At 49.0% G+C, this 26,062-nt stretch overlaps 1 protein-coding gene across 2 annotated transcripts in view; it reads right to left on the minus strand.

Moving 5' to 3' along the window:
• LOC126279123 (uncharacterized) overlaps positions 1–26,062 on the minus strand; it is an 82,760-nt gene that overhangs the window by 51,383 nt on the left and 5,315 nt on the right. For both annotated transcript variants that reach the window (XM_049979602.1, XM_049979603.1), the window contains exon 2: positions 4,954–5,126. In XM_049979602.1, coding sequence (XP_049835559.1) covers positions 4,954–5,126 — 173 coding nt within the window. The remainder of the gene's footprint in view (positions 1–4,953; positions 5,127–26,062) is intronic.

Raw genomic sequence — 26,062 nt, forward strand, 5'->3', positions numbered from 1 at the left:
TGGCACACTGTTCTCCTGGACTTGGGAGGAACTATATGAGGCCGCGACGTGCACGCGGAAGGTACGATACGACAGAAAATTGGGGATATAGATCGGCAGAGGGCCCCGAAGACCCCATCCATGAAGCGTAGAAAGAATGTGATGACGCCATGTCGTATCATACGCCTTCCGCATGTCGAAAAAGACAGCAACCAGATGCTGACGGCGGGCGAAGGCAGTACGGATGGCCGACTCCAGGCTCACCAGATTGTCGGCGGCGGAGCGGCCTTTACGGAACCCACCCTGAGACGGAGCCAGAAGGCCTCGAGACTCCAGTACCCAATTCAAGCGCCGGCTCACCATCCGTCCAAGCAACATGCAAAGAACGTTGGTGAGGCTAATGGGACGGTAGCTGTCCACCTCCAAAGGGTTCTTCCCTGGTTTCAGAATGGGGACAACAAGACTTTCCCGCCATTGCGACGGAAACTCATCCTCGACCCAAATGCGCTTGTAAAGATCGAGGAGGCGTCGCTGGCAGTCCACTGAAAGGTGTTTCAGCATCTGAGAGTGGATGCTATCTGGCCAGGAGCGGTATCAGGACAAGCGGCGAGGGCACTTCGAAATTCCCACTCACTGAATGGAACATTGTACAATTCAGGATGGTGAGTGCGAAAAGAAAGACTCCGACGTTCTATCCGCTCCTTAATGGAGCAGAAGCCCAAGGGGTAGTTGGCAGAAACGGAAGTCATAGCAAAGTGCTCTGCCAAGCGGTTTGCAATGACGTCGGAGTCAGTACAAACTGCTCCATTCAGTGAGAGCGCAGGGACACTGACAGGGGTCCGATAGCCATAGAGGCGGCGAATCTTGGCCCAGACCTGCGATGGAGTGACATGGAGGCCAATGGTGGACACATACCGCTCCCAGCACTCCTGCTTGAGTTGGCGGATAATGCAGCGGGCTCTCGCACGCAGCCATTTGAAGGCGATAAGGTGGTCGATGGAGGGATGTCGCTTGTGATGCTGGAGCGCCCGCCGGCGAGCTTTAATCGCTTTAACGATCTCAGGCGACCACCAAGGCACAGTCCGCCGCCGAAGGGAGCCAGAAGAACGGGGAACGGCAGATTCGGCGGCAGTAACGATGCCGGTGGTGACCGATTGAACCACTGCATCAATGTCATCATTAGAGAGAGGTTCAATAGCGGCAGTGGAGGAGAACAAGTCCTAGTCAGCCTTATTCAGAGCCCATCTGCTAGAGCGCCCAGAAGATTGACGCTGTAGCAGTGACAGAAAGATCGGAAAGTGGTCACTACCACACAGGTCGTCATGCACTCTCTGTTGGACAGACGGCAAGAGGCTAGGGCTACAGATGGAAAGGTCAATGGCGGAGTATGTGCCATGCGCCACACTGAAGTGTGTGAAGGCACCATCATTTAAGATCGAGAGATCGAGCTGCGTCAATAAATGCTCAACGATGGCGCCTCGACCTGTTGCCACTGACCCACCCCACAGATGGTTATGGGCGTTAAAGTCGCCCAGTAACAAGAAAGGTGGTGGCAATTGGGCAATCAGAGCAGCCAGGACATGCTGCACAACATCACCATCCGGTGGAAGGTAAAGACTGCAGACGGTAACAGCCTGTGGCGCCCACACCCGAACAGCGACAGCCTCTAAAGGTGTGTGGAGAGGTACAGACTCGCTGTGAAGAGAGTTCAGGACATAGATGCAGACGCCACCAGACACCCTTTCATAAGCTGCCCAGTTCTTATAATAACCCCGATAGCCATGGAGGGCAGGTGTTCGCATTTCCGGAAACCAAGTTTCCTGCAGAGCAATGCAGAGGAAAGGGTGAAGGCTGATAAGTTGGCGGAGCTCAGCTAGATGGTGGAAGAAACCGCTGCAGTTCCACTGGAGGATGGTGTTGTCCATGGCTGAGAAAGGCTTGACGGGACTGGGAAGGGAGATTACGCCACTGGGTCACCTGCTGCCTCCGATTTAGCACCTGTGATAGTGCTTTCCATAGCGTCTGATGGACCGGCAAGATCGAGGTCCTCAGCGGACGCCAGGATCTCCACCGCATCCTCAGACGCAGAGCTGGAAGGTTGCGGTGGGATGCCTGCCACCTCGAGTTCCTTGGGCTGAGAGCTCTTCTTGGGTTTCTCACGCCGTTCCTTGGGTCGCACCGGCTGGGAGGGCTTCACCGATTCAGTCTCCGGCACGGAGGAGGATCGTGAAGCCCTACGACCAGCTGATTGCGGGCACTTACGCCATTGTCGGTCGTCAGGCTTCTCGCTGGCAGAAACCTGGGAAGGGAGGGACCCAAGGGACCCCTTGCGAGCGTGAGAAGCCGAAGAAGTTGGACACTTCTCCGGCTTAGAAGTGGGGAGCAACCCGGTGGGTAGAGCCCCCCACTGGCGAGGGGGCAGGAGGAGTTGTACTACTACTCGTCGATCCGGCCACAATTGGAGAAACAGACGGGGCTAGCACAGGTGTTGTAGCAGCAGCGTAGGAAGATGTCATTCTCACAGGATGGAGTCGGTCGTATTTCCTCTTGGCCTCAGTATAGGTTAGTCTGTCCAGGGTCTTGTATTCCATGATTTTACGCTCTTTCTGGAAAATTCGGCAGTCTGGCGAGCAAGGTGAGTGGTGTTCCCCGCAGTTGACACAGATGGGAGGCGGGGCACATGGAGTATTGGGATGTGATGGGCGTCCACAATCTCGACATGTGAGGCTGGAAGTGCAGCGAGAAGACATATGGCCGAACTTCCAGCACTTAAAGCACCGCATCGGGGGAGGGATATAGGGCTTAACGTCACATCGGTAGACCATCACCTTGAGTTTATCGGGTAATGTATCCCCTTCGAAGGCCAAGATGAAGGCACCGGTAGCAATCTGATTTTCCTTCGGACCCCAATGAACGCGCCGGACGAAATGTACACCACAGCGCTATAAATTGGCGCGCAGCTCTTCATCAGACTGCAAAAGAAGATCCCTATGGTAAATAACTCCCTGGACCATATTTAAACTCTTATGGGGTAGGATCGTAACGGCAACATCCCCCAACTTGTCACAAGCGAGTAACCGTCGTGACTGGGCAGAGGATGCCGTTTGTATCAGGACTGACCCAGAGCGCATTTTTGACAAGCCCTCCACATCCCCAAACTTGTCCTCTAAATACTCGACGAAGAACTGAGGCTTTGTGGAGAGGAAAGACTCCCCATCAACCCTTGTACAAAGTAAGAAGCGGGGCGAATAACTGCTACTGCCATCGTGAGACTTACGTTCCTCCCACGGTGTGGCCAGGGAGGGGAACGTTTTCGGATCGTACTTCTGAGCGTTAAACTGAGCCCGAGAACGCTTAAAGACTGCTGGCGGCTGGCCACCAGCGAGAGACGATGTACCATGCTTCATTGCGGGTCATCCGCCCTGATGTCACCTACTCCGACCAAGAGCCCTCCCCACGGGTGCCACCCAGCCACGGCAAGAGCCACCTGGCAGGATGGTCGTTGCCGGGAGTCCCGATACCCCAGGAGGATAGGCATCTACTCCTTGGCATACGTGGGGCGTTAACGGCGCAGGCATCAGTAGAGCGATCCCTGTGTTGTCAGGGGACTACAACCAACAGGGTACATGGCGGCCCCACCACAACGGACTGGCTACTGTGCTGGATGTTAGGTAACATGTGGTCCATGGTCGCCGTCGGTGCAGAAAGAGGCACTGCACAGTGTAAGATGTTATCTGCACGCAGAAAAAGAGTCATGCCCAAGAGATGGAGAGCAGACAGGACTGCAGTTCAACGGTGTATAAGCTGGCGAAAGGTCTGATCGCAAGATGGACACAATGCACCAAGTAAGGCGCCCTTCCCCAATCGGCTCGCTCTTCATAAAATTTTGAGAGATGGAGGTCAAACACAACAGGGGACCATCATATAAGGCCGAAAAGTTTGCGACTCCTTTTAGTCGCCTCTTACGACAGGCAGGAATACCGCGGGCCTATTCTAACCCCCGAACCCGCAGGGGGTGTGGTCAGAGAGGGGAGCGATTTGAGGTCATACTTCTGTGCACCGAATTGAGCCCGTGAACGCTTAGAGACTACTGGTGTTTAACCACCAGCAAGAGATTATGTACTCCACTTCATCGCGTGTCATCCAACCTGATGCCACCCACTCCGACCAGGGGCCCTCTCCATGGTCGAAACCCAGCGGCAGCAAAGGCCACCTGGCAGGATGGCCATTGCCAGTGGTCCCGATGCCCCAGGGGGATGGGCATCTACCCCTTGGCATACGTGGGGAGTTAACGGTGCAAGCATCAGCAGAGCGATCCTCGTGCGGTCAGGGAGCTACAACGAACAGGGTACATGGCGGCCCCACCACAACGGACTGGCTACCGTGCTGGATATCAGGTGCAACTAAGCAAATAAGTCCATTATCATTATCAGTGTAGAAAACGATTCTGCACAGTTGATGGAAAAATATGCATCCAGGAGGGTGGCTTGCACTATCCCTCATGTAGTCTTAGTGTAGCACAGAAATAAGTGAGACACTCGGCCACAAAGATTTTTGACCACTTACCCAGTGACGTAAATTATTTAACAGATGGTAAAATTAACTTAAAAGTACAGACTGAAATTGTATCTGCTTGGTAATTCCTTCACGTCAACTGAACCTACAATTACAAATTATCATCTTCATCCCATAACATAATAATGATGTGATACAGAAAACAGAAAACTGGCAGAATGCAGACAGTAATTCTTTTGTGTCTACATTAGTTTCTAGAATATATGTTGTGTTGTACCTACACTCTTTACTGATAACCACTATTTATACAAAATCACGTCAGCTGAAAACTGCCTGCCTAAAATGAGAAGGTCAGAGAAACATTAACACAACTATTAACTATACAAGTACAGACTATTATCACTGACAACTCAACGCACACAGGCACAGATCTGGTCTGACTGGAGAACATTAGCTTACTGCAGAGAAGACACAAGTGGATGAGGACCCACAGGCAATGGAGCACTGGTTGCAGGCAGCAGTGATGCACCTGCTTTGCCCAGCTGCCGCTGGCACTGGGTACAAACACTGTCGCGGCAGATTGCGTGGGTCCACTGCCTCTTCTGTGGAGCCAGTGCCGCAGGCATCAGTGCCTGAAAAAGGGAAGAAGGTTGGACGGCCAGATCTGCCCAGGTGACCCAACGAAGACGACAGCAGTAATGGCAGTGGCACACCGGCAGCTGTACTGCGACATCATTGACTTCCATTGGCCCCTACACATCTGAAGAGGCATTGCCATCACAGACATTGGCTATCAGCTGCCCCAAGCCTGGCGGGGTGCGTGGGCAGGAGTGTCCCAGATGATGGTGCGACGGCTGAGTGATGTGATGACCCCACATGTGAGGGAGTCTGTGGACACATGTAGCAGGAAGAGGAGGAGGTAGCAACAATAAGAGAATGTCTACCTGGTGCTCTGAAGAGTGGGTGGCATTCGGGCAACCACCATCAGACAATGGCAGAGGGTGCGGGGCAGCAGTTCCATCTCGACATCACCGTCAACTACTGGCACATGCGAGGAAGGAGTCTCCATAGTGGCCGGCCCTCGGTAGGAGGCGGCACCTGCAGGAGGACCCTCCGACGGCATCCACTGCGGCTCTGGTGGATTGTTGCCTCACCAATGGTGTAGTTGACTGATGCCAGGATAGTGACGCCCTGCTGGTGTCCACAGTGAACATTCAGTGACTCGGCATCTCCCAAATCGTAGCCTGTGCCCATCCCGGTCACTGACGAGTACACACACCCAGATGTAATTGCCCACGGCATATTGTTAAGGGCACAGCCACACCACAGGCTGTGGCATAGGATGGAACAGTATCTGGATTTGTTGGCTATGTGGAACGTCTGCTGAGCTATAGTCGTACAGAGGGGTGGTCCTGTAGATGCTTAGGAACAGAGGCAATGCTTTATCACCAGACAAGTCCATCAAGTAGTTTGCCAATGGTGTCTTAAATGTATGCAACCATATACTGTGCCTCACAATTCAATTGGAGGTGAAATGGCGCAGATGGGAGGTGAATAATACCATTCTGGATGCAGAAATTTTGGAAGAACGCCAATGCAAATTGTGGGCCTGTGGCAATCTTTCGATCACAAAAATCTGCGTAAGAATCCGCACAGTAGCATCTCCTGAAGTGGAGGGCATGTCATATGGATAGTTTGACAGCACATCGACCACTACTAACAACATGGAATTACAGGAAGGACCTGCAAAATTGATGTAGATGTCACACTTTGCATCTGCAGATAAGCTTTTCAAGCAATGCCGAGCCAGTAGACAAAATGCCTTACCTTACTAATATTTTCATGCAGTTTATGCTTCAGTGGTTATGGTGGAGAAGAACAAGAATCCAGGACCACACAAACAGTGTGGTGATAATGCGGACTTCATATGAATCCTTACCACAAAGGAGTGTGGCCGTAAGGTGCCACAAGCGGTGGTTAGTGATGAGATGGAATTTGTTTCCATTAAGGAAAAGTGGAACTTGTAGACCGTGTAGTCAATCACCAACACTTCCTTTTGTATTTGTGAATAACTACAATGAGCTGTGGTCAACATCTTTGAAGCATAAGCCAGAGGTTGCTCAAATCCATCAGCTTCCCTGTGAGACAAAACTGCCCAAAGTCCATAATGGGATATGTCTGTGACAAAAACCAGCTGTTTACTGGGTGCAAAGGTAGCAAGACACGGAGAAGACATTAATTAGCAAGGACTTGATGTGGACGAATGCCTTGTCACAGTTCACTGAAAACACAAAATAAATACCTTTCTTCTGCAAACTGTTTATGGGATGAATGAGTCTGACATACTGGGGATGAATTTTGAATAATGACATTTTCCTAGAAAAGCTTGAGTTCTTTCAGGCTTTGTGGTTTAGGAAGCTTGATATTCTACTTCTGTCTGGGGAAAAAACAACTTGGACTTCCACAGGTTTCACTTAAGACCTGCCTCTTGCAGTTTAGTATATGAACTGTTCTAAGAATTGCCAAAAAATAGCATGGGCACTCTCAAAGCCAAATGGCTAGCATGTGTAACGGTACAACCTGAACAAGTGTTGATAACCATAGTCTGTTGGGATGGGAACCCAGACGGAGCTATAGATACACCATTGTGAAATCAATTTTTCAAAAACATTCGCTAGTCTGCAACCACTACCGACTGACCATTAATGGTGGATTTGAAATCTCTACACAAACGAAGTGACCCTAAAGATTTGTGAATGACAATCAATGGCATAGCTGACTGGCTAGAAGGAACTGGTTAAACGATACCCAGGCTCTGGAACCTGTCATGTTCCTCCTTGACTGCTGATCTTAGGATGAACAGGAGAGGCTGTTCATGACAACTTTTAGTTACGGCCATTGGTTTGCGGGTTATGTGTGCCTTAAAATCCTTTAACTTCCCCAAACTCGAGCAAAGCAAGATACCAACCTCATGGCAGAGGTCATCCATTTCCTGGAATGGAATGAAGTTGGAAACCGAGATGGACCACACCTTGAATTTGAAATCCAAAATTTTCTCTAATGTGGCACTGTCTACTGCCAAAAGATGTGATTGTCCTCGAGACAAGTTGATACTCCATGCCGATCATGAACCCTCCTTCAGCAGGAACGGGCTTGTTTCCATAACCAACCAAACCATGATTTGCGGAGGAGAGAGGAGGTCAACCCAGACAATGATATGTTTCCATGTCACGAGGGGCACAGAGGACCCTGTGTCAACCTGGAAATGGAGCGGTTGTTGCTGAATCAACATCATAATATAAATCTTGCTAGGGATGTTGAGCTGTCAGCCATGGAGTGGTGTAACACTGTGCCCTTCTGTGAACTTCAGACCCACATCCAAAGCCCTGCTGCACAAGTAGCAATGACACACCAAGGCAAACAGGGCCTTGTTTGCAGGAAGTGGCCACACACAGTACATCTATGTGGGCAGCAGTGCCATGAGTGTACACACAAACAATCAGGGCACGGCGGGAAACTGCAGTGGAAAACAGCAACCGCTGATTGTGACCTAAATAAATCGGAGATCAAACTGTTGGCATCAGGGAATGCCGCTGATATTGTGCCACATCCTCAAACTGTTCATACACAGCTGGTGACACTCTGGATGATCTAAATGCAACGCCTCCTGATGGACCCCTCTGTCTGGAGCAGAATGAACAACAATGTTGCAAATCAGAGAATTGGCACATTAGGGTTGGCAGTGAGCGCACACAAATTTACATTTCCTACTTAGTCCACAGAGGTTGGCTACACACGCTTGTCAGAACTGGACTGGTTTCTTCTTCTTCTGCTGCTGCTGCTGCTGCTGCTGCTGGTGATGGTGGTGGACCTCCATATGGAAAAACCACCATGTGTATTTGTTTAAGATAATAAACACTAAGGAAGTCATATTTCAGAAATGACAATGCTGATGGGCCTTTCAATGGGGGCAAGTTTTCAAAGCAAATAAAATGTTTTAGGTGAAACCTTTTTGCAGTGATGGATCCTCTGCCTCAAATAATGCTGCAGCAGACACTGTGCTGTTGTGTGTGTGTGTGTGTGTGTGTGTGTGTGTGTGTGTGTGTGTGTGTGCGCGCGCGCCAATCTTTCTTTGCTTCTTGAAATAGTGGACGAACTGAGAGGGGGCAGATTCGCATATGTGCAGCAGAGACCTGGGATTGGGGAGGGGGGGGGGGGGGGGGGGGGGGGGAGCGAGCATTGTTCCCAGCGAATTTATACATAACTGATGAAACAAGTCTAACTCCTGCTGTTGATGCTCAAGCTGTCGCTGCTGCTGCAGCAGCTATCGAACTCATGTCTGATCCATCTCGCCCGCAGAAGACACACACCGAATGAACTCTCTCTTCATCAAAACTGCTGTATCTGCATTCTTTACTGACAACCACTACTTACACAAAATTGTGTTGGCTGGTAATTGCGTGCCAAATAATCACAAGGTTATTGAAATATTAACACAAGTATTAAGTGTACAAGTACAGAGTCCTATAACTGAGAACTGAATGCGCACCATCACAGAACTGGTCCGACTGAAGAACATCTGTGTACAACTGAGAAGATGCAATTGAATGAGGCCCCTCTGCCAGGGGCCCAACATGTTTGTATTTGCCAGCCTGAGCACGGCCGCAGGCAATGACGGCACAACCGCTTCGCCCAGCTCCTGCTGGAGCCAAATACGTATGCTGTGGTGGCAGATCGCATGGGTGCACCGCCACAAATTGTAGTGACAGATTGATCGGTTGCATACTGCACACTCCAGCTTAGGGTGGAAGATAACAGTCTGGATGTGAATTGAGAAAGCCAATGAATGTGAATATCAGGTCTCGAATGTGGCGTCATGCTGACCAGTAGTGTAGTCTACGATCTATGTTAAATTGAAAAGTGAGTTCAGTTGTGAGTTGGTAAATGTGTAATAATATGGTGTGTGTGTGTGTGTGTGTGTGTGTGTGTGTGTGTGTGTGTTTGTTTTTTCTACTTCTGAGGAAGGAATTTTTTTATGGTTGTGCCTGTCTGAGACTCAATGCCTCCTCTACAAGGTGAGTATTAGTCTATCCTTTCCATACTGCAGCTGTTATTCCATCCTGGACTTTCCACTGTTTATATACGAAGGTTCTATAATGATGTAAAACTCATTCATTTTACATTAAAGCAAGAGGTTGCAATCGCGGTTGTGGAACAGGCAAATAACTTTCAACCGAACACCGTATGCATAGCATATGAAGTCACATTTCAAAAAACATATTTATTTATATGTTGTTCACTAGACACTTGATGACTAAGAAAATGAGCTTTTCATAGCTTGTTTCTCGTATTTCACTCTACAGTATCTGATGGAATTCATTAATTCGTTCTCCGTTGTCTAGCCGAAGCAAGTAAAGTAGTCATCAAGAACAACTTATAAAAATACTCTATTGTGTGAAATGTGTCACTCAACATAGTATTGAGGCCTCTGAAACACATTTTTTTCGCTTTAAATTTACTCCTTAAAGTAATTTGTGGGCATTAAAACATAGTGCTTTATGGTACATTGATATTTATGCAACCATAGAGAATAAGTATAAACATAATTTTCTTGTAGCCACTGCCTATTTGTCCGAGACTCAAAATGAAGATCTTGTTCTTATGCATATGTCCTTAACAAGCTGACAAGACACACAGAGCAAGTAATATCCATCTACACTCAACAGAAAACTAGAAATACAGTGAACTTCACTTAACGTAACGAGCACCTCCCATAATGCGTAATTCAAATAACGAGCAAAACAAATTGTAAAACAATGCCTCACTTAACAAGTGATGTTTCGCATAACAAGTGACAATGATTTAGTTTGACGTCACTAACCATTCGCGTGCTGCAGGGGAAACATTCAACAATATGAACACCATTCATTGTCAGCAGTGGCATATGAACAATGCCTTTAGTACGTACTGCAGTCTGGGTTTAGCGCTCTTTCTGCTACCATCTTAGTCCAGCTTGTAATCACGCATTTTTCTAAACTTGTGTTCACACAGTGTTTTTTGCATGCAAATGACCTTCATAGAAATGTCCCCAAAGATAAAGCCGCAAGACGACAACCATAAGAGAAAGAAAATGACCTAAGAAATGAGATGTAAAATCATTGAAAAATGCGAACGTGGTGCGACTGTTGCTCATTTAGCATGCACATACAACACATCAATTACTTGCAATCTTTGAGAACACTGACAAGAGTAAAGAAGTAGATAATTCAAAGGGAGTGAAAAGACGATCTAAACAACGGTTTCGTATTCTGGATGATGTCAAAAGGTTGCTCCTTACATGGATAAATAAAAAGCAAATGCAAGGAGACACTATTAACGAGAACATCATTTGTGAGATGGCGTGAGTGATTTCTGCCAATCTCATTAAGAAGATGCCAGGATCACAAAGAGCCGAAGAAGTGATTAAGGGAAGCCATGAGTGGTTCCACAAGTCTAAGAGAAGAACTGGCATTCACAGCACAGTGAGACACAGCGAAGCAGGCAGGTCCGACATAAAGGCAGCAATGAACGCCGTCAGCAATTTCAAGATGCTCGTAGAGTCTGAGGGTTATCTGCCGCAATAGGTTTTTAACTGTTACAAGATGGGTCTATTCTGGAAAATGATGCTGAAGCATACCTTTATAATAGTAAAGGAGAATGCATTGCCTGATCACAAGCCACTGAAAGACCATCTCACAATGCTACTCTATGCCAATGCTAGCGGTGATTTGAAATTAAACCACTGCTTGTTTATGTTTTTTGTGATTCGATCAATGGGGTGCTTGGTCTTTCAGTGAAAAAATATTTGCTTGAGATGAATCTGCCACTCCATGTCTTGCTTGTTACGGACAATGCTCCTGCCCATTCTCCAGGCCTACTAAGACCATCTCCTTGAAGAATTTCAATTCATCAAGGTCCAATTCCTGCCTCCGTTACTCCAGCCTGTGGACCAGCAGACTTTCTAACTAAAAAGCTCTACACTGACATATTCATCAAGCATTGCTTTGAGTTGACTGAAGCTACCAATCTCACTCTCAGAGGGTTTTGGAAATACTGACTGCTTAATTGAGGGCAGTTATGGGACTAAACAGCAGGGACATCAGCCCCTCGATACCAAAGTTAAACAAAAAAGAGGAGGGTCCACTAAAAGTGGATGGATCCAGTCACAGGAATCAAACTATAAAACGAGGAATTTAAAATACACACAATGGAAGGTGGAAAAGGGTAGCCCAAATATAAAAACTGGGAAAACTGAGGGATAAAAGAGGGCTCTATGCAAGGGGGAGTCGTCGTCGTCATAGGTTCCAGACCGAGAAAACAAGAAGAGAGGCCCCAACCACAAGCACCCTGACCCTGCTCCAGGGGTAAAGGAAAACCTTATACCTGGGAAAAAAACAACGCTTTCATGCAGAAAACTGAGATCCAGTTCAACCATCCACGCATTGTCTCACAATATTAAAATTAAGTAATCTGGAAGACTATGCTTAGTATGAAGGGAAATACCAATATGTGGGATATCGTCAGTTTGGATCCACAACCACATTATGGGGGGTAGTTCATTATGTAGGAGGAAACAATGGGTGGGCGGCACAGGACAGTGGACTACTTCTGAGGGGAGCAGAAGGAAAAGCGCCAAGCCGCCATAGACTCCATGATTGTACAGAGCTTCTTACTGAGAACAGTACCTCCCTGATTGTACAGAGCTTATTATTGAGAGCAGTACCGCACCAGATGCCATTCCACTTTGGGGGAAAAAAAGATTTGATGTAGGTCTGCATATCTGCAGCTGAGTTTTGGGAATATCACTGACATCATTGCCTGTGTCAAGATGATCAAAAAGGCGTGGGAGGGGGTTACCGAAAGAACTCTCACTCCTGCTTGGAAGAAGCTTTGGCCGGATTGCATTGTTATATGTGATTACGAGGCATTTGACTCGGTACCTGTCGAGCCTGTAGTCAACAAGATGGCCACGACCGTGTGACTAGAAGTGGAAAACAATGATGTCATTGAGTTTGTGGAACATCACAGTCAAGAAATGACCACCAAAGAGCTCATGAGGTTTCAGTGTGTTTCACAAGAGGACATTGTGGAGAGGAGTTCTTCAGAGGACGAGGCAGTAACAGCAAAGCAGTAATCTTCTGGTGCAACCTGTCTGTTGTGAGGGTGAGGGGAGAACGAGATGAATGGGGAACTGTCAGAGAAAGGAGGTCAAAGATAGCAAACTGTTAACGTCTGTGTCAGTTCGCATGCAGAGGTCATGGCACAAAGTAAGAAGTAAGGATAGATTAGAGAAAACAAGAAACAAGAAGTAGAATGAATAATCTAAAATTAAGTAGGAAGTTAGAGGCGGAGAGAAACCAAATGAAAGAGGAGGAAAAAACGAACATATAAAGTAAAGTATAAGAAAGATGAAACATAATAAATTAAGAAAGAAAGGGGGTGTTAACTGAGTTTAAACCCTGGAAGGTGGTGGGTGCTAGAATAAGTTGGAAGGGAAGTTCTCATATCTGGAATTTAGAGAAACTAATGTGACAACAAACAGTGTTTCAGGGAGACTGCTGTGAGCACTACGGCTGAGGTCTACAGTGAGGCACACTGAGCATTAGCCATTAAAACTGCAACATTCGTAAGGATAGCAAAACAAAGGAACTTTGCGAACAGTGCACATACAGCTCAACTACATACATACTGTACAAGCCACTGTACTGGGCGAGGCAAAGCATAGCACGTACTACTACTCATTATTTTCTTTCCCGTTCTGCTCACAAATACAGTGAAATAAAAACAACTGCCTATATGCCTCCACATGAGCACCAATTTCTCTTACTTGTTGTCACAACCCTTAAGTGAAATGTACATCGGTAGCATTACAACTGTTCTGCAGCCAGCTGCAAATACTGGTTCTCTAGGCAGTATAGCGGGAAAATACAAGATTAAATTTGCATGAAATTTGCGGATATAAGGATTTGAAATTTAGTGCACACGGCTGCCAACCTGTCAGCACCAGCAGCAATAACCTCGACAGGCACCGAGCCGCATTCACCTTGGATGACAGGTACATGTAATTGGGTTGTTGTTGTTGGGAAGTTTAAGGGGGACTAAACAGCTAAGGTCATCAGTCCCCCATTCCAAAAAACCGGCGAAACAAAATTTACGGAACAGGTAAAACCCCAAGGGGGGAGGAGACGCCCCTCCCCCCAGTCACTGAAAGAACACCAATGTAGCAGCGAACACTAGAGACAAGAAGAGTACAGACGAACACTGGACAGAAAGAAACGGAAGAAAATAAGAGGGTCGGATACTGGTTGACTGACCATGGGAACAAAAATTGGGAAAGAGTCAACCACCCGAATATACACATTAAAATCTGCGACCAATGGGACACTCGAGGACAAGATACACAGAAAGGGAAAGGGACAGGTCCCCCCTAAATGGAACCATAAAAAGGACTACCACGGATAAAATTTAAAACGTCGTCAGCCATGGAGGCATCGTTGCATAAAACCAAAGGCAACGTGCCCGGGAGATTAAAAGTCTGCCGGAGGGTGCGCAGGCGGGGACACTCCAACAAAATATGGGCGACCGTCGACCGGGACCCACACTGACACAGGGGGGGGATCCTCCTAACGCAAAAGATGTCCGTGCGTCAGGTAGGTATGGCCGATGCGGAGCCGACACAGGATGACAGAGTCCCTGCGAGAAGCCCGCAGGGAGGACTGCCACACATCGGTTGTCTCCTTAACAGCCCGCAGTTTATTCGGAGAAGTCAGTCTACGCCACTCGTCACGCCACATCTGAAGCACCTTACGGCGCAACGCCAGCTGCAAATCACGAGCCGGGAGGCCGATCGCCAAAGTGGAGGCGTCGACCGCCCCTTTGGCCAGCCTGTCGACACGTTCATTCCCCGGGATGCCAACGTGACCTGGCGTCCAAACAAAGACCACCGAACGACCAGAGCGGGTAATGGCAAAAACAGACTCCTGAATAAAGGATACCAGAGGAGAAGAGGTATAGCAGCGGTCGATAGCCTGGAGGCTGCTCAGGGAGTCACTGCAGATGACGATGGACGTACCTGAGCAGGAACGCATATGCTCAAGAGCGCGCAATATGGCCACCAGCTCTGCAGTAAAAATACTGCAGCCAGCCGGCAAGGAGCGCTGTTCAACATGGGCAGCGTGAGCAAAAGCGTAGGCAGGACGACCATCCACCAGGGAACCATCAGTGTAGACAGGCTCACAGCCTGAAAATGAGGCGACGAGCAAAAGAAAACGGTGACGGAGGGCCACATGCGGAACCGAGTCCTTGGGTTCCCGTGCCAAGTCCAGGCGGACGGACGGACGGGTCATACACCAGGGATGCGTGGGTGCACAGGCCCGGAAGGGCGGCAGAAGAGGGAACGACCCCAGTTCTGACAGCAGGGACTGGACGCGGACAGCAATGGAAAGCCCAGACATAGGTCGCCGGTCGGGCAGAGGGAGGACCGTGGCAGGGAAAAGCAGGCGATGATTGGGATGGCCCGGTGAGCAATGCACGTGGACAGCATAGTCGGCGAGCAGTCGGTGGCGGCGAATCCGCAGCGGGGGAACCCCGGCCTCCACCAGCAGACTATCCACGGGGCTCGTACGGAAAGCGCCAGTTGCAAGCCGAACCCCACAGTGGTGTATATGGTCCAACAACGTCAACACTGAGGGCGATGCAGACCCATAGGCCAGGCTCCCATAATCAAGCCTGGACTGCACAAGGGCTCTGTACAATCGCAACAGCGTGCTGCGATCTGCACCCCAAGACGCATGGCTCAGGCAGCGGAGGGCGTTGAGGTGCTGCCAGCACTTTTGCTTCAGCTGAGTAATATGAGGAACCCACGTGAGCCGGGCATCAAAGACGAGTCCTAAGAAGCGGCTAGTGTCCACCACTTCAAGTAGTTGACCGTCGAGGTAAAGTTCCGGATGAGGGTGGACCGTCCGACGCCTGCAGAAAAGCATAACTCGAGTCTTGGCCGCAGAGAACTGAAATCCATGAGTCAGAGCCCATGATGCCGCCTTGCGAACGGCTGCTTGCAGCCTGCGTTCGGCGACTCCCGTAGTCGTTGAGCTAAATGAGATGCAGAAGTCGTCGGCATACAAAGAAGGAGACACCGACGACCCCACGGCTGCAGCCAGACCATTAATGGCCACTAGAAATAAGGAAACGCTCAACACCGAGCCCTGCGGGACCCCATTTTCCTGTATATAAGGTGAACTAGAGGCGGCACCGACTTGCACCCGGAAAGAGCGGCGCAATAAAAAGTTTTGAAGAAAAGCTGGGAGCTGACCACGAAGACCCCACTCGCGCAACGTAGCAAGGATGTGATGCCTCCATGTTGTGTCATATGCCTTCCGTAGATCAAAAAATACAGCAACGAGATGCTGACGGCGGGAAAAGGCCGTACGGATAGCAGATTCCAGCCGCACCAAATTGTCCGCAGCAGACCGGCCCTGACGGAAGCCACCCTGGGATGGAGCAAGGAGACCGCGCGACTCAAGGACCCAACACAAACGCCGCACCACCATACGTTCGAGCAATTTGCACAAAACGTTGGTTAGTGTAATGGGACGATAGCCGTCCACCGCCAGAGGGTCCGCACCGGGCTTCAAGATGGGAACGATAACACCCTCTCGCCATTGCGACGGGAACACGCCCTCGCTCCAAATGCGGTTAAAGATGGTAAGGATGTGTCTCTGGCAGTCCCTGGAGAGATGCTTCAGCATCTGCGCGTGGATGCAGTCCGGTCCTGGCGCTGTATCAGGGCAATTGGCGAGGGCAGCGAGGAATTCCCTCTCGCTGAAAGGAGCATTGTATTTTTCAGAACGACGTGTGTGGAACGATAACGGCGTCCGCTCGGCGCGCTCCTTTAGAGAGCGAAAGGCAGGAGGGTAAGTTGCAGTCGCAGAGCTCGTAGCAAAGTGCGTGGCAAGGTGGTCAGCAATGGTGGCAGCGTCCGTGCAGACAGCGCCGTCCAGGGAGATTCCAGGGACACCCATAGGGGTCTGGTATCCATAAATCCGCCGGATGCGGGACCACACGAGCGACGGGGAGACACGGGAGCCCAAGGATGAAATGTACCTCTCCCATCATTCCTGCTTACGCCATGCAATAAGACGACGGGCCAAGGCACGGAGCTTCTTAAAGGCGATGAGGGTCTCCAGAGACGGGTGCCGCTTATGACGCTGGAGAGCCCGCCTACGGACGCGAATAGCCTCAGCAATCTCCGGCGACCACCAGGGGACAGACTTCCTCCGAGGGAGTCCAGAAGAGCGAGGGATGGCAGTCTCGGCCGCAGAAATAACTGACGAGGTCAAGACACGGACCACCTCGTCAATGTCACCCTGTGGGAGAGAAGCAATGGTGGCAGTGGAAGTAAAAGCCGGCCAGTCAGCCCTGTTGAGAGCCCAGCGGGGCAGGCGCCCAGAAGAATGACACTGGGGCAGTGACAAACAGATGGGAAAATGGTCACTACCACACAGATCAGGATGCACTCTCCAGTGAAGGGATGGGACAAGTCCGAGGCTGCAAAGAGAGAGATCGATGGCCGAGAACGAGCCATGGGCCACACTGAAATGCGTGGGAGCACCGGTGTTCAAGAGGCTAAGGTCGAGCTGAGCCAACACATGCTCCACAGCGCGACCGCGGTCATCGGAGACAGTCCCACCCCATAGAGAGTTGTGGGCATTGAAATCGCCCAGAAGCAGCAATGGCGGCGGGAGTTGAGCCAGCAGCGCAGCCAAGACATGTCGGGGGAGTTGCCCATACGGAGGAACGTAAACAGAGCAAACAGTAATAGCCGGCGAGAGCTCAATCCTGACAGCGACTGCCTCTAAAGGCGTCAGTAGGGGTACTGGTGAGCTACAGACAGAGTGGTGAACAAAGAGGCAAACTCCACCTGAAGCTCGTTGACAGTCAGCGCGGTTCTTATAGTATACCCGATAACCGCGAAGGGCAGGGGTCCGCATTGCTGGAAACCAAGTTTCCTGAAGAGCAATGCACAGAACAGGGGAAACACTCAGAAGCATCCGGAGCTCAGGCAGGTGGCGGAAATAACCGCCGCAATTCCACTGGAGAATGGAAGCAGGAAGGGACTGGGAGGGCGTGAAGGCGACTAAGAGGCAGACGGCGCCGCAGAGTCAACGGCCGCCACTGAGCGAGAGTCAGCTGTGTCCATAGGAGAGGTCCCCGAGGGTTCCGTGAGGGCGAGATCCGCGGCAGAGGCGAGGATCTCCACCGCATCCCCACAGCCAGAGCTATTGACAGCAGGCGGTACTGAAACTGCCGGAGCGTCCTTCTTCTTGGACACGTTCCGGTCCTTCTTCTCGCGTCTGTCCTTTGGCTTAGAGGGCTGGGAGAGTTTCTCTGAAGGAGCGTCGGAGGCTGACGACGACGCAGAAGCCCTACGACCAGCAGGTGGATGAACCTTCAGCCACTGGCTGACATCCGGCGGGGTAGCAGAAGAAACGGAAGAAGGGAGGGCCCCGAGGGACCCCTTCCGCGAGAGATGAGCCAGAAGAGACGACGCCGGCGGAGACAACGCCGGCAGAGAAGGGGGAGGGGGAGGGATCGAGCCCCCTGGTTTTGGAGCAGATGTCACTCCTGAAGCATGTGTGGGGGGAGTGACAGAAGGGGGTTTGCCCCCAACTGCTAAGGGGGCAACAGAGGAAGGCTTGCCCCCAGACACGAGTGGGGCAGACAGAGATGCACGGCCCCGAGGGCCAACTGAAGGCGGCACAGAGGAGGCGACAACTGCCGCCCGCGAGGGCGACGATAACGTAGCTGCAGCATAAGAAGTTTGAAGAGGGACAGGATGCAACCTTTCAAATTTCAGTTTTGCCTCGCGATAAGTAAGCCGGTCCAGGGTCTTAAATTCCATAATCTTCCGCTCCTTATGAAGAACGGGGCAGTCCGGCGAGCATGGAGAGTGGTGTTCCCCACAGTTGACACAGACAGGCGGAGGCGCACATGGAGAATCGGGATGAGAGGGGCGTCCGCAATCCCGACATGTGGCGCTGGATGGGCAACGGGAGGACATATGCCCAAACTTCCAGCACTGGAAGCACCGCATCAGGGGAGGGACGTATGGCTTGACGTCACAACGGTAAACCATTACCTTGACCTTCTCAGGCAATACAGCACCCTCGAAGGGCAAGATAAAGGCACCGATGGCCACCCTGTTGGTCTTGGGTCCTCTGTGCACACGATGGACAAAATGCACACCACGTCGTTCCAAGTCAGCTCTCAGCTCGTCATCGGACTGTAACAAGAGGTCGCGATGGTAAATAATCCCCTGGACCATATTTAAGCTACTGTGGGGAGTGACGGTAACAGGGACATCTCCCAGCTTATAACACAAGAGCAACGCCCGTGACTGGGCTGGGGAGGACGTCTTGAGGAGGATGGACCCATTCCTCATTTTATACAAACCCGCCACTTCCCCAAACTTATCCTCCAGGTGTTCCACAAAAAACATAGGCTTTGTTGAAAGAAAGGAGTCACCATCAGTCCTGCTGCAGACAAGGTATTGTGGTACATAAGGCTCCTGCTTGGCACTAGATCTGCGTCCCTCCCATGGCGCAGCCAACGAGGGGAACGACTGAGGATCATATTGTGCAGCTTCGAATTCAATTCTGCCTCGCTTAGAGACGCTGGTGGCAGTGCGACCACCAGCTTGGTGAGATTTATTGCGCTTCATTGCGCCACATCCGCCCAGATGCCACCTACTCCGAACGAGGGCTCTCCCCAAGGGCGCCACCCAGCCAAAGCAACGGGTACCTGGCCGATATCCCATTGCCCGGAGTCCCCGTGCCCCAGACAAGATGGGCACATACTCCTTGGCATGCATGGGGAGGAAACAGCTCTGGCATCTGTAGTGCGATCCCTGCGTGGTCAGGGGGCTACCACCAAGAGGGTACATGACGACCCCACCACAACGGACTGGCTACCGTGCTGGATTTTAGGTGTTGAAAGGGTCCACAGTTGCCGTGGGCGCTGAGAAGGGGATTGCGCACAAGACGAGGAGGCAACCCAGAAGACATGGGGTGTAAATCCCTCCACACGACAATAGATAGCATGCATGATGGAGGTGCACGATGGACCAATAGAAAAACACCACGTAAGGCGTCCTTCCCCAAATGGCACGCACTGACAACGGAAATTTTGAAAATGGCAGGTCAGACCCAAGTGGGGACCATCACATAAGGCCGAAACTTTGAAGACTCCTTTTAGTCGCCTCTTACGACAGGCAGGAATACTGCGGGCCTATTCGTACCCCCGAACCCGCAGGGGGGGGGGGGGAGTGTAATTGGGTATGTCATTCTCTGCAGCTACACGCCACAGTTGACCAGTCATGGTGATTTCATCACAATCTCTCAGCAAATTACGACCAGATGCAGAGAGATTGTGCTGACCAAGCTGACAGGCAAACACACTCCGTATTGAAGCAGGTCGGGATGGTAGGGCCAGTGTACAGGTAGCACGTACCTCCTCTGAGGGCACCAATATGGAGACGCCAAATGTAGAGTACAGCTGCTGACCTCGATATGTCAGAAATGTGACGGAGGTGACTGTGTAGCATTGCCAATGGCACTCCATACCATCACGCCAGGTGAATGGTGTGCATTATGGAGATTAATGTGATCTAGTAATGTCGGTTATCTCTGCAGCCTCGTTACACAGATCTGTCCATCGCAATTCTGTTCACAGAATCAGTTTTTGTCTGAAAAACCGAAGTGGAGCAACTCCCCTGCTCAGTGCTACCATTGAGTACAGCCTTCCAGGCTGACACTCTGACGGAAGCTGCGACTGCGGTAACCGTGTCGACAATCTTCAGTCCTCCAAACGCTGTCATAGTGACCATATAAATGCGTGTTCTGCTGAAAACAAACCCATTTATAAACTCGTAGCGTGCGACTTGACAATACAGTCACACACGGATGAGTGAATGATGCGTCTGTCAACAAGAGCATCAATCGTGCGGAGTACCTGGTACAGCACAGTATCCAAGTCCTGGTCTTCCTGAAGCCGTCCATTTCATTTCCCCACAGCAGTTGCAGGATTCCGACTGTCAGGAGCAGCAATATCCTGTAACTGTAAACGGCAGTCATGACAAGTGCCATTCCTGTCCTGCCTCTCCTTTTTACATGTGGCACAACACGATCTTCTCCAAACCAAACTAACTGAATGGTATTTACTAATGTGAAATCCAGTGTGTAATCTTTCCTTGCATATATCTGGTGTAGTTGGTGTTACTCCTACCTATGCTGTTGCATATCCAAGCGTATAGTACACTTCAAGCCTGTCTGACATTTGTCACATGCCCCCTTTGCGGTGTTCCAGCATTAACAGTCAACAGCATAGGACAGAGTCATATGGAAGAGAGGGATCCAGGTGGGAACAGAACAGATATGGGCTCATGCATTCTAGGAAGTGGTTGGCATGTTTATGTAGGATGAGACACACTGATGGATTGGAGGTGCTTCCTGTAGGCAGTTTGAAGTCCATTACAATGTGGCAGCTGAGGTGATCAGTATTTATGGAGGCAGGTATAAGTTAAGGATGCATGAGTCAAGAAGTGTTAAGGAGTTCCAAGTAAGCAGTTGTGATGGACCTAGAGATTTTTGAAGATTTTCTGCAGCTCGGCCCAGATAGGAGCATGCAGTACCCCATTACCGAGTACAGTGTGGCGCCTAAGTAGCTGTACACAGCACAGCACACTGGTTCCCATCAACTCCAGAGAAGGAAACTTTTTCTTCAACAAATTCCTACACCTGCCAAAATCCTGGGGTTAACCTCAATTTATGCCCCTCGCCCCCTCTTTTTTTTCCTCTTTTACATTAGTAAATTTGCCCTGTCTTTATGTAATATATAATATTTCACATTTACTCAATTATTTACTCTTTCTATTTTCTTTTCTGTAACTTTGTGTTTTGCTCCTCCCCCCTCCCTCTCCTGCCATGTCTTTTCTGCTTTCCTTCCAGTTCTTAATGCCTCTATTCATTTGACTTTTCATTTCTCTTCCTCTCAATCCATCTTTACTTCTCATTCTACCTTGTCCTTTCTAGTGATTTCCAATGTACTACCTTAACCCTTTCTATCAGTTACCCCTCATATTCGCTCTCCTCTTCTTCAAAACATATGATACCCTTGACCTCCTGCTCCTTTCCAAATCCAACCTTTGTGTTGAGTCCTATCGACGAGTGACTTCAAATTGATTTTATATTTCTAGATTTCCAGAAGGCTTTTGGTGCTGTACTTCACAAGAGCTTGTAATAAAATTGTATGCTAATTGAATATTCATCTTTTACATGACTGGATTCGTGATCTCCTGTCAGACAGGCCACTGTTCATAGTAACTAATGGACAGTCATAGAATAAAACAGAATTGATTTCTCCCTTTCCCCAAGGTCCCCTCTGCTGTTCCTTATCTATATTAATGATTTAGGAGACAATCTGAGCTGCCATATTAGGTTCTTTGCAGATGATGCTGTCATTTAATGTCTAGTTAAGCCATCAGAAGATCAAAACCAATTGCAAAATGATTTTGATAAGCTATCTGCATGGTGCAAAAATTGGCAGTTGACCCTAAATAATGAAAAGTGTGAGATTAGCCACACGGGTGCTAAAAGGAATCTGTTAAAACTTCAGCTACATGATAAATCAATAAAATCTAAAGACCAAAGATGTAACTAAATACCTAGGAATTACAGTTATGAACAACTTAAATAGGAAAGAACACACAGAAAATGTTGTGGAAAAGACGAACCAAAGACTATGGTTTGTTGGCAATCACTCAGAAGATGCAACAGATCTACTAAAGAGACAGCCTGCATTACACTTGTCTGCCCTCTTCTACATCTACATCTACATCCATACTCCGCAAGCCACCTGACGGTGTGTGGCGGAGGGTACCCTGAGTACCTCTGTCGGTTCTCCCTTCTATTCCAGTCTCGTATTGTACGTGTAAAGAAGGATTGTCGGTATGCTTCTGTGTGGGCTCTAATCTCTCTGATTTTATCCTCATGGTCTCTTCGCGAGATATACATAGGAGGGAGCAATATACTGCTTGACTCTTCGGTGAAGGTATGTTCTCGAAACTTTAACAAAAGCCCGTACCGAGCTACTGAGCGTCTCTCCTGCAGAGTCTTCTACTGGAGTTTATCTATCATCTCCGTAATGCTTTCGCGATTACTAAATGATCCTGTAACGAAGCGCGCTGCTCTCCGTTGGATCTTCTCTATCTCTTCTATCAACCCTATCTGGTGCGGATCCCACACTGCTAAGCAGTATTCTAGCAGTGGGCGAACAAGCGTACTGTAACCTACTTCCTTTGTTGTCGGATTGCATTTCCTTAGGATTCTTCCAATGAATCTCAGTCTGGCATCTGCTTTACCGACGATCAACTTTATATAATCATTCCATTTTCAATCACTCCTAATGCATACTCCCAGATGATTTATGGAATTAACTGCTTCCAGTTGCTGACCTGCTATTTTGCAACTAAATGATAAGGGACCTATCTTTCTATGTATTTGCATCACATTACACTTGTCTACATTGAGATTCAATTGCCATTCCCTGCACCATGCGTCAATTTGCTGCAGATCCTCCTGCATTTCAGTACAATTTTCCATTGTTGCAACCTCTCGCTACACCACAGCATCATCTGCAAAAAGCCTCAGTGAACTTCCGATGTCATCCACCAGATCATTTATGTATATTGTGAATAGCAACGGTCCTATGACACTCCCCTGCGGCACACCTGAAATCACTCTTACTTCGGAAGACTTCTCTCCATTGAGAATGACATGCTGCGTTCTGTTATCTAGGAACTCCTCAATCCAATCATACAATTGATCTGATAGTCCATATGCTCTTACTTTGTTCATTAAACGACTGTGGGGAACTGTGTCAAACGCCTTGCGGAAGTCAAGAAACACGGCATCTACCTGTGAACCCGTGTCTAAGGCCCTCTGAGTCTCGTGGACGAATAGCGCGAGCTGGGCTTCACATGACCGTCTTTTTCGAAACCCATGCTGATTCCTACAGAGTAGATTTCTAGTCTCCAGAAAAGACATTATACTCGAACACAGTATGTGTTCCAAAATTCTACAACTGATCGACGTTAGAGATATAGGTCTATAGTTCTGCACATCTGTTCGACGTCCCTTCTTGAAAACGGGGATGACCTGTGCCCTTTTCCAATCCTTTGGAACGCTTCACTCTTCTAGAGACCTATGGTACACCGCTGCAAGAAGGGGGGCAAGTTCCTTTGCATACTCTGTGTAAAATCGATCTGGTATCCCATCAGGACCAGCGGCCTTTCCTCTTTTGAGCGATTTTAATTGTTTCTCTATCCCTCTGTCGTCTACTTCGATATCTACCATTTTGTCAACTGTGCGACAATCTAGAGAAGGAAGCTCAGTGCAGTCTTCCTCTGTGAAACAGCTATGGAAGAAGACATTTAGTATTTCGGCCTTTAGTCTGTCATCCTCTGTTTCAGTACCATTTTGGTCACAGAGTGTCTGGACATTTTGTTTTGATCCACCTACTGCTTTGACATAGGACCAAAATTTCTTAGGATTTTCTGCCAAGTCAGTACATAGAACTTTACTTTCGAATTCATTGAACGCCTCTCGCATAGCCCTCCTCACACTACATTTCGCTTCGCGTAATTTTTGTTTGTCTGCAAGGCTTTGGCTATGTTTATGTTTGCTGTGAAGTTCCCTTTGCTTCTGCAGCAGTTTTCTAACTTGGTTTTGTTGTACTACGGTGGCTCTTTTCCATCTCTTATGATCTTGCTTGGCACATACTCATCAAACGCATATTGTACGATGGATTTGAACTTTGTCCACTGATCCTCAACACTATCTGTACTTGAGACAAAACTTTTGTGTTGAGCCGTCAGGTACTCTGTAATCTGCTTTTTGTCACTTTTGCTAAACAGAAAAATCTTCCTACCTTTTTTAATATTTCTATTTACGGCTGAAATCATCGATGCAGTAACTGCTTTATGATCGCTGATTCCCTGTTCTGCATTAACTGATTCAAATAGTTCAGGTCTGTTTGTCACCAGAAGGTCTAATATGTTATTGCCATGAGTCGGTTCTCTGTTTAACTGCTCAAGGTAGTTTTCAGATAAATCACTTGAAAAAAATTCACTGGATTCTATTTCCTTGCCACCCGTTATGAGCGTTTGAGTCTCCCAGTCTATATCCGGCAAATTAAAATCTCCACCCAGAACTATAACATGGTGGGGAAATCAACTCGAAATATTTTCCAAATTATTCTTCAGGTGCTGAGCCACAATAGCTCCTGAGCCCGGGGGCCTATAGACACATCCAATTACCATGTCTGAACCTGCTTTATCCGTGACCTTCACCCAAATCATTTCAGAATTCAAATCTCCGTCAATTTCCTTCGATACTATTGCACTTCTTATCGCTATAAACACGCCTCCCCCTTCACTGTCCAGCCTGTCTCTGCGGTATACATTCCAATCTGAGTTTAGGATTTCATTACTGTTTACATGTGGTTTCAGCCAACTTTCTGTCCCTAGTTGTGGGCGTCGTGACCGTTTATTAATGAGAGCTCCTGCAGTTTACTATTAGCACATTAATATTGTTATTCCCTGTTGCATTTTGCCTACTCCTGCCTTGCCGCGTCTCAGGAGGCGTCTTGTCGGGCCTAGGGAAGGAATTCTCTAACCTAAAAAAACCCCATGTGCACTCCACACGTACTCCGCTACCCTCGTAGCCGCTTCCGGCATGTAGTGCACTCCTGTCCTATTCAGGGGGACCCTACATTTCTCCACCCGATAGCGGAGGTCGAGAAATTTGCACCCCAGCTCTCCGCAGAATCGTCTGAGCCTCTGGTTTAAGCCTTCCACTCGGCTCCAAACCAGAGGACCGCGGTCGGTTTTGGGAACGATACTACAAATAGTTAGCTCTGATTCCACCCCGCGAGAGAGGCTTTCCGCCTTCACCAACTCCGCCAACCGCCTGTACGAACTGAGGATGACCTCTGAACCCAGACAGCAGGAGTCATTGGTGCCGACATGAGCAACAATTTGCAGTCGGGTGCACCCAGTGCTCTCTATCGCCGCCGGTAGGGCCTCCTCCACATCTCGGATGAGACCCCTGGCAAGCAGACAGAGTGAACACTGGCCTTCTTCCCCGACCTTTCTGCCATTTCCCTAAGGGGCTCCATCACCCGTCTAACGTTGGAGCTCCCAATAACTAATAAACCCCTCCTCCTGTGTGCCTGCTTGGTTCTTGCTGAAGGAGCAGCCACATGTCCATTCACAGGCAGAGCGGGCGATGCCACATGGCCAGCCTCCACATTGACCCTCTTTTGGAGTACTGCTGTGCAGTGTGGGAAGCTTACTAGACAGGATTAACGTACTACAACCAGAAAATTCAAAGAAGGGAAGCAAATTTTGTATCATCAACAAAGAGGAAAGAGAGTGTCATGGACACAATACAGGATTTGGGATGGAAATCTAAAA

This window comes from Schistocerca gregaria, chromosome 6, assembly GCF_023897955.1.
Source record: "Schistocerca gregaria isolate iqSchGreg1 chromosome 6, iqSchGreg1.2, whole genome shotgun sequence".
Lineage (NCBI taxonomy): Eukaryota > Metazoa > Arthropoda > Insecta > Orthoptera > Acrididae > Schistocerca > Schistocerca gregaria.